Source organism: Kryptolebias marmoratus, linkage group LG2 (assembly GCF_001649575.2).
Source record: "Kryptolebias marmoratus isolate JLee-2015 linkage group LG2, ASM164957v2, whole genome shotgun sequence".
NCBI lineage: Eukaryota > Metazoa > Chordata > Actinopteri > Cyprinodontiformes > Rivulidae > Kryptolebias > Kryptolebias marmoratus.
This window is the reverse complement of record NC_051431.1, coordinates 31,598,018-31,607,750: the sequence shown is the minus strand read 5'-3', so window position 1 is coordinate 31,607,750 and position 9,733 is coordinate 31,598,018. Positions and strand designations below refer to the sequence as shown.

Below are 9,733 nucleotides of genomic sequence, written 5' to 3'. Positions count from 1 at the left end.
GCTCAGAGGATGAAACAAAGACCACCCGTGGAGGGTGAGAAGGGAATGTTTATGTATATATATATATATGTGTGTGTGTGTGTGTAAAAAGGACATAGGTTCATTAATGCCCCCTGTATAGATATAGATAAATGTTCAATACCCCCACCCCCTGTATAAATATATTAGTGTATAAATGTTCATCGATTTCAATATAAAAACAATTAATCAAAATCAGTTAAATGTGAATGTTTGTGCTCTTTATTCAGAAAATCCACATTGCATCTACATTTCAGGATGTGGTTATGACAGACACAGATTAAATGTTAAATATTTCTATACTTATCACCACAGTAATAGTGTTACACATGTTAGTAGCTCTAAACACTCAAATGAATGCATGTTGGTTTGGTGCTTACCATAAAAACTTTAAGGAGTAAACGTTTTTAGTAATCGCGTTAAAAGTTACAAACGGTGTCCGTTTGTTTTCCAAATGTATTAGTGTGTGTAAATGACAGGCATTAACTTAAAACACTTTGTAGATCGGTGCTTTATGAAGTTCAGTCCGTTTCCTTGGAGTAGCAGGTCTGACACATCCAATATGGAGGCAATCATACATTTTATTACAGTATTTAAAAGAAAGTTGCCTATATTGAAAATGACAGTAAGTAATCACCATAAGTAATGACATACATTTGTATACTTAAATAAATATTCTTAGGCTGTAAAATTTTAAAAACGACCCTGTTATCTTCTCTCGTGTCTTTCAGAACTCTTTCAGTTTTGAAACTTGGTGCAGCCCTTTGATTTACTGCTTGTGATTGGCTGTTTTTCATCGAACTGAACGTAGCCATGCTTTGATTGGATGAAAAAGGCCAGTCTGTGATTGGCTGGTGGCGTGGCTCGTTTCCATCTAACTTAAAGTAGCGAGCGCAGAGAGAGCCGAGCGTAAGCAGCATGTCCAAGCACCTATGAGCGAGCGTGTGTGAGATTCATACATACACGCTTAAAATCTTTGTTCCCTCAGATAGATCTGGGCCCTCAAATCAGTGGCACTGCGCACTCAACCTGGGGACACAAAAATCACGCCATACAAATGAGCAGACAAGACCTCTGTCCATCATTCTGGACGGAGAAAGAAATTAGATCATTGTTAGCCCTTTGGAAAGACTCTGGGGTTTTTCTCAAGACTGTTTGTTTGGCACCAGTTTTGTTGTAATTTTCACAAAAAGTGATACAGTATTTTTAATTTCTGTTTATTTCAAATTTTAACATTTTTATTGTAAACACCAGGAAGGGCTTAGCCCAGCCGTCCCTGCAAGAAATATATATATACACACACACGTGTATGTATGTGTGTGTGTGTGTATATAAACAACATTATATTTGATTCATCCAGATTTACACCTAATATCATGTCCTGATCATGCATCCTCTCAAACATAAAAACAAACAAAATGTTCCCCCCTCTTACCTGAACTAAATGAGCAATAAAAAGGAGTCAAAATGCTACATAAAGTCACATAAGATTCTGTGGCATCAGAACAGAACTATCTTACCCACTTTCTCTGGTGTTCCCACAGTTTTGTTTTTGGTATTGTTGTAGAACGTGGCAGTGGCTCTGTTGGTGTTTTTTCACAGAATCACAAGTCTCTGTTGTGGCTCCAAACTATGAAACCTGGTCCTGGTTTTTGAACTACTAAATGCAAACGCAAATCTTTTGCAATAAAAGTTGCAACAGACTTTGTAATTTGCTTTAAGTTAAGTGGAAATGTGATGTTGTCTTGTTATCAGTGGCAGCTAGTATCTACCACCTGCTTTTTTGTCTTCCTCTGTGTAGAATTGTGTAAAACTTGCATATAGTATTGCTCTTGACAACATACTTTTCCCTTTACCTTCATAGAATCCAAAATGCTTCAAAACAATGGCTTTAAATGCAGAATGTAAGCCTTGATCTCCATCTGTGTGCAAATAATAAACTGCACTTTTACAGTTTTATCTTTTGCTTTCCTCCACATGATTGTATTAATATTAAATATTTTGATTTTTGACCTTTTTAAACTCGAGTCCTAATGGTTCATACCTGCATTAAATGGATTCATACCCTAGCCCTTCCTTGCTATGGAGGTTTTGTTCTCCACAGCTCCCTGCATCCAGAAGACCATCCACACTTTGTTAACATCATTCACTGTGAAGGAGATGAAAGTTATCATGTTTTCTTCCAGATTCCACCTTTTTCTCTGGTCGGTGTGCTGAGATCTTTGTACATGGAAAGAGCGTCGGCCATCTTGGAGTCCTCCATCCAGATGTTATTGAGCGCTTTGAGCTGACCATGCCCTGTTCTGCCCTGGAGATGGACATCGAGCTGTTCCTGTGATTTTTTTTAATATTCTTAAACATCTATTCCAAACTCACATGACAAAGATTTAAGAAATAAAATAGATGCTAAATGAATCGAACATATCTGAAATATGTTGTTTATGTGGTTGGTTTGTGGTGAAAATGATCACTTAATGCATGAAAATTTGAAGCATGATGATGTAAAATCACTGTTTTCTATGAAGTAACAAGAATTAAAAATGGACATGAGTTTTCTTTGTGAGTCTGTGTGTATGGTGGGAGGTTACCTGCTCGTATGCCTTGGTTTGTGCATGCTAATGAAACTCAGTCACTTATTTCTTGTTGATTTGACTTTTTCAGTGGCCACACCACGGAAACCCTTCTCACACATGACGTTCCTATGCAGGAAACCATCAAGCGCCAGTTCCAAACACAAGGTGAATCCCAGCAGGCGCCCCCATCCCACCCACCTTCCACTAAAAACGTCTTTGGTGACATGAACACTCAGAGAGGCCTCAAAGCCCTGAATGATTTCCTGGCCAACAAAAGCTACATTGACGGTTTTGTGGCATCCCAGGCTGACGCTGCGGTGTTCGATACCATCCCTTCCCCCCCCTCACAGTCCTTCTGCCATCTCAGGCGCTGGTACAACCACATTAGGTCCTTCCACTTGGAGAGAGCATGTCTCCCATCAGCCAAGGGTCAGTCTGTAGTCCCACCTACTCCCCCCACCTCGACCAACAACCCCAGCGACGATGACATTGGCCTTTTAGGCTCCAGTGAAGAAGCGGAGAGCTCAGAGGTGGCTAAAATGAGGGAGCAGCACCTGGGTAAACATACCACCCAGGGGCAAGTGCTCGTTGCTAAGACCTACATTGTGCTTGATGTAAAACCCTGGGATGAAGAGACAGACATGGCCAAGCTGGAGGAGTGCATCCGCAGCGTCAGCATGGATGGGCTGCTGTGGGGGCAGTCCAAACTGGTGCCAGTAGGCTACGGCGTGAAGAATCTGCAGATAGACTGCGTGGTAGAGGATGATAAAGTGGGCACAGAGCTGCTGGAGGAAGCCATCACTGCCTTTCAGAAATATGTTCAATCTGTGGATGTGGCTGCTTGTAAGAAGATCTGATCTAATGATTTAATGGTTTTCTGGTCTTGGCTGGCATTATATCATGTCTTATAAAACAGTGCCTGTTTTCACACCATCTTGTTTGAAAAAACACAAACTCAGTCACTTGAATTAAAAGATACTCCTTGTCTTTTGTTACGATTAAAAGACATCTAATAAAGCCATTAGAACTTTGAATCCTTTGAAGCTTTTTTGGAGTGAATGCTTTCTATCGAGTAGAAGTACACATTTTAGCATTTAACTTGAATCTGTTGACAATTCAAAGAGAAATAGTTGCATACAGTGGACTGACAGGTGCTCCAACCTGGGAGGATTAAAGTTGATTCTTCTGCTACATGCTTGTCAAAGTTAACAGGAGAACGAAAACTACAAGAGTCTGACATTAGCACAACAGAAAAACTTTATTCCCATGAACCAGCTTGTTTTTTTCTGCTCAGTCACACTGTCATTCACACTGAGAATTTATAGTTACATTTTTTAATGCATCATAAAATAAATATGAGGTCTATTGTTCAGATAAATTCACATCAGACTTGCAGGATGTTGAGAGGTCAGAGCAGTCCAAGTAGAGCAAAGATTCGGTTAACTAAAATAGAGTTCACAAGTCCAACAGCTGTATATGTGGCAAACTTAGAAGGCACTTCAATCTCCTTCCTCCTCCTGGCGCTCTCATTAGTTGGTGGAACCCTGTACCAGGCATATAACATGTTCAGACTCAGTGTTTTCACAATCTGCCTAGTTCCCACCAGTGCCACCACTCCAACCAGGAAGCGTGCAGCACCTAAGGCCGCAGACAGGGCTGTCACTGTGGGGAGGGGCACAGGTAACAGCCCCTGGGGCTCAAATGTCTGACCAAGCTGCTCGTTCACCCAGTATCCCACTGAGCAGCCAGCGCACACGCCCAGAATGGTGGTTGTGTCCCCTCTCGTGGTGGTGTAATGATCCAGTTCCGGGTATGTGTGGCTGAGGAAGAGGAGTAGTGACAGAGCTACAATGGGAGAGAAGGGGCTTGTCAGCTGAAAGGTGTCAAAAGAGTCCCAGAAAGGATAAGTGAGCAGAATGATGACGGCAGAGATCAACAAGCCGCAGACCACGTCCTAAAAGCAGAACAATGACAGCATTTGTTCAGAAACACTTCAAATGAGAAATTCTCTTCCTCTGCATATCTGATCAGCTTCAGACAAAAACAGCTACATTTATTCTGATGAAGAAAGTTAAACAAAGGAATTTACCATGGTTTAGTTAGCAGAGCCAGTCTATGAGCTTAGTGTCAGAGCTAAACTTAACCAAATGAGTACAACTAAACAGGTTTTTGTGAATTTCATATATGGCACAAGTGTCAAACTCCATTCCTCGGGGTCGCTCTCCTGCATGTTTTAGACGTGTTCTTGCTTTAAAACACCTGGTTTAAATAAATGACTTGTTAACATGCTCCTGGAGAACCTGATGATTTGGTGAGGAGGTGATTAAACCATTTGAATCAGGTGTGTTGGAGCAGGAAAACCTAAAACCTCCAGGACAGCGGCCCTCGAGGCCTGGAGTCTGACACCCCTGTTTTATGGCATACCACTTTTTCACCTACTCTTTTTGAAGTGATTTAACGAGTCCCTTTTTACCACAGCAAGTTTGACAAACCCAAATGAAGAGTTAAGATGTATTTGGTTGAATAGCTCTCTACTCCTGCTTGTTAACTGGACAAGCTGTGTTGTGAAGTCTAACCTTTGTGTCAGTGTCGGTGATCATGAAATTTCCTTTACAATCAGATGTTCTGCAAGCATGTAAACCAACAGAACAGACATGAGTCAGACACCAGTGGGCTACATTGTTAGGGGAAGATAAATTATGCACCTAGACATACATTTGTCAAGAATTTTGTAGCATTCTCGTTGCCAATCAAGTGGAAAGAAGTCTGTGTTAAACAGATTATTATAGAACTAAATCAGGGTGCCATACAGTGGATTGCAAAAGTATTCTTTGGTATTCTTTCTATTTTGATGCCTAATAACCAGAAATTTAAATAAATTTTCAATTTGATTATATGTAATGGACACACACAAAATAATAATGAGGTTAATAAAGTTTTTTTTAATAGTTACAAAAAAACAAAACCCCTGAAAAGTGGTGTGTGCATATGTATTCACCCTCCTTTGCTTTGAATATACACATAATTTGTTTAATAAGATCCACTTGTGGGCAGTCTAAAGTTCATCTGATCTGTTTATATACGCACCTGTAGTGCAACATCTGAAAGTAGAAAGGGCTATCTCCAATAAAGAGACAACCAAGGAACTCTCCACACAGGTCAGAGACAACCTTCTGGAGAAGTACAATTCTGGGCGTGTTTATTAAGAAAGCACCATTAAATCCATTATTAGGAAATAAAGCAGAAAAAGTCATGCTACCACAGCAACCTGCCAACAAAGGGTCAGACCAGGTAAGGCAGGCAATCATCAGAGAAACATCCAAGATGCCAAATACAACCTTGATATTTGGATAACAAAAATAACTTTAATGGAGCTGAGCAGCTCTTTTGCAGAGATGGGAGAATATAAACTGCACAGAGCTGGGCTTCATGGAAGAAGCAACATCCATGTCTTTTTCTCTGCCAGTGTCCTGTTTGAGTCTTCCAGAGATTTGAGACGAGAAATGGAGGTTGACGTTCCAGCAGGACAGTGACCCCAAGCTCTACCCTGAAGCAGCACTCTAGTGGTTTAAGGAGAAAAAGTTAAATATCCTTGAATGGTCCTGTAAACGCCCAAACCTCAGTCCAACTGAGAATCTCTGGTTCGATTTCAGCAGCACCATCCATGAAGGAGCTGCAGCAGTTCTGTCATGACGAATGGAGAAGAATTCCAGTGCTTAGATGGACCTGAAGAGGCTTGATGCTGGAGCTGCTGCAAAAGGTAGATCTAAAAGTGGGAAAACCTATGCATGCACCATTTTTCAGTTTTATATTTTTTTAGAAATATTAAACAAGTTTTTTCTTCATTTAACCCAATTAATCTGGAGTATTCGTGTGTTCATTACTTCTAAGTAAATTGAAAATCTATTTACAGTCCAGCTTCTAAAGCAACAAAATAAAATACAAAGAGGAGTCCTTTGGTCAACTTGCTGTAGACTAATTAGTTTCCATTCCATAAAAGCCAGTTTTAAATGTTTGACTCGTTCTAAGTCACAGAGCTAAATATTAAATGATTACAGTCAACATCTACAGCACATTCCAGGACTGAGTAAATAGCTCACCTGGACACAGATATGACCCCTGTATTAGCTTTGATGTTTCATATGAAAACTGGGTGTGATTGTGTGAAGTGAATGGCTCACCAGAACTGAGTGCATCCCAGTGTAGAGACGGCTCAGACACACCAAGGATGACAGCGTCACTGCAATCAGCAGACCAATCTCAAACTGGAACTGACACACACACACACAAAAAAAGAAATGCATTTTTGACACCTCGCTGATTGAATGTTGTCAGTGAAACGTCTCAATGCAGAATGCTATGAGCCTGGTTGGCACATATATCCCCAAATAAACACAGAATAAGCTCATTACTTTGTGATACTAGAGATTTGAGACTGGAAGATTAATCTTCCAGCAGGACAATGACCCTAAACACACATATTGTCCCTGTAAACAAACGTCTTGACTTCTTATGGTGTATGATGGAGCTTTAAGATTAAGACTTTACTTTTTGATAAATTAGGGTTGGCTTGGGTTTCCTGATGTAACTTTTAGTTATACTGCTGTAGACTAAAGTCCACTTGAAGTTGGCAGTCATTCATATGGTTGTGGGATGAAAATTCCATCATGCCACTTCGCCAACTGTTTCTGACAGTGGTTTGTGCCAAGTATTGTGTGATTGGTCAGAAGTTGTTTATGCAGAGTCAATATGCTTCTGCTGGTCTGCTGAGAAGCAGCTGACAAGGCTGTTAGAAAATACAGCCGTCTTTACTACTGTTCCCATAAAACTTATAAACCTATGAACTTCTAAAGACGGCATGGAGACAGGCAGCTCTTTGTGGATGTGATTGTCTCAGACTGTTTAGTTTAGTAAACACATCTGGTCAGGGTTAGGGAAGCAAAGTTCTATATTAGGACAGGAAGAACCCCATTTTAATGCTGTTGGAGGAAGGAGGAGCTTCCTGCGAGTTCTGAGCCGAGTGTCTCGTGGACTATAAACAGTGTGCATGAAGACGAAACATCTTGCAACCACGTGACCACGAACTGACTATGCTGACTACATTTAGCTGATGTCTTTATTCTCTCTTCTCTGCTCTTATTGCTATCATTACACTTCACCTGAACTGGCCATTCTGTGTTCGTCTGTCCTCTCTAACTCCAGCTAGTCGAGGCAGATGGCTGCCCATCCTGAGTGTGGTTCTGCTGAAGGTTTCTTCCAAGAAAAAGAAAAAACCCTCCCACAGAGAGTCATTCCTTTCAACTGTCACAGACATGCTGCTCAGGGTGGAGGACTGGGACAAAGTGAGGATTCTTTGTCCTGGAGTTAAACTCCTCTGCATATCATCACCTCTCTACTTCTTCTGCCTCTTGATTCTATTCTGTTCTCAAAGCTGCTGCCTTAGGTAAAGCAAGGCTGGGGAAAGGATGGTCTTTGTTGTCATTATACCGGGAGGTACAAGGAAAACTAAATTAAATTTATTCGCCTCTCAGTTTAAAAACAGGGAGAAGAGAAACATTGTGTATTCATTCACCTTCTCTGCCCCCCCTGCCTTCTTTTTCAGTTGCTTCCTGCCTTTTGCAGCTGGAAGCCTGAAGTGGTAGTTTATGAAGAGTTTTTTTTTTTTAATGAATGGCCACAAAAGATGCAAGGGAGAAGAGGGGGTCACTCTGTGACTGACTGCTGTGACCTCTGACCTGCTTCGGGAACAGGCCAAGTTGCCGCAAGGACTCGAGGGCTATTCAGGGTCGTTAGTCATCCATAGCTATGCACGCTCTTTTCTTTCAAGCAATTCATTGAAGAATTTTAGGGCACAGCAAAGTACTCTACTGTACATGCTTGTCTCAGTTGTTGATCCAATTTCTCTGACCTGGGGAACAAAAAGCAAGTGGAAATGTTCTCACCACAAATCAGTCTGACAGTTCTAGAGGCCGTAAACTGGTAACTAAAGATTTGTGTATGATTGAGCCTTTAGGTGTTTTATTTATTTTATTTTATGAAGATACTAATTTGGTCTGACTAATTGAACACTAACTGGTGCCTTGTTAATTACTGAAGCAATTCAGGAAAGTCCATTGCAGCTCAAAATCTCAAAATATTGTTTAAGAATCTTTCCTACTCTATTCTGAAGTATTTTATCTGCTTTCATAAATGTTAGGTACAACATACAATTAGTTTCACACAGTGGCATGCATCATTATACACACTGGTTTGTAGTGGCAAGTTTTTGTATTTTTACTAGATCATATTGTTGGTAATTATATGTGTTCTACCACATCTAGGTATCAGAATAACTGGTTGACCCCAGGCTGAACAATACTAATCACGAAAGGTCCTGCCTGTATCTTACATCCCGCTACCATGTTCTGCACTCTCAGGCATCTTTACACAGCCTGCATCTTGGGTCCTGCCTGGTATCATAGACCCCGGCCTCTGTTGCTCTTATGCTGCCATGATTAGTGCCTCTGTGCTGTCCTTCAGTCCAGCCCTTTCTAGTCACATCTTCTAGCAGACTTTCAGAGGGTACGTTGTTGCTTAGCCTTGGCAAAGGCTGCAGGTCGTAGGTATCTAGCTTGGTCACAATCTTACTTCTCAGGTCAGCTGCCTTTGTACTCAGGTCCTCAGGGCTCAGTGGGGCTTGGTACCCATACATGGTGGGGATGATGATAGTATCTCCCCTGACCTGTCGTCTTGGTGACCCCTTGCCGTAGCATCGTTGTTGTATCTCATCAATCTCTAGGTGTGATAGCAGGTTTCACTCTCAAATGTTGGAACACTGGGTTCAAAGTTGTTTTGTAGTCAATTTGGATGATGGGTACCTATGTCTCCATAGATCCCACATCCTTCCCATATAGCCCCTCTCTCTAGGTTTGCTCATATAGTAGCATTCCAACAGTGTTGAGTTCTCTGCCCTTGTCCATGAATGTCTTGTTCCAGTAGTCCATTTCTCATCAGAGTGTCCTGGTTCCCCAACATCTGACGTGAACCTTGTTTTATATATATACACACATCTATCTATCTATCTATCTATCTATCTATCTATCTATCTATCTATCTATCTATCTATCTATCTATCTATCTATCTATCTATCTATCTATCTATC

The 9,733-nt window shown here is 41.0% G+C and overlaps 2 protein-coding genes across 2 annotated transcripts in view; one reads left to right on the top strand and one right to left on the bottom strand.

The window, feature by feature from the left end:
• farsb (phenylalanyl-tRNA synthetase subunit beta) overlaps positions 1 to 3,625 on the top strand; it is a gene marked incomplete in the record, with an annotated part of 24,842 nt that extends 21,217 nt beyond the window's left edge. The window contains 2 exon segments of the mRNA XM_017441117.3: positions 2,205 to 2,352; positions 2,680 to 3,625. Coding sequence (XP_017296606.2) covers positions 2,205 to 2,352; positions 2,680 to 3,448 — 917 coding nt within the window.
• Positions 3,626 to 3,830: 205 nt separating this feature from the next.
• sgpp2 (sphingosine-1-phosphate phosphatase 2) overlaps positions 3,831 to 9,733 on the bottom strand; it is a 19,009-nt gene continuing 13,106 nt past the window's right edge. Inside the window, exons 4-5 of the mRNA XM_037973446.1 lie at positions 6,773 to 6,862; positions 3,831 to 4,545 (exon numbers count right to left, since the gene is read on the bottom strand). Of these exons, the coding sequence (XP_037829374.1) occupies positions 4,000 to 4,545; positions 6,773 to 6,862 (636 nt within the window). The 3' untranslated portion in view covers positions 3,831 to 3,999. The remainder of the gene's footprint in view (positions 4,546 to 6,772; positions 6,863 to 9,733) is intronic.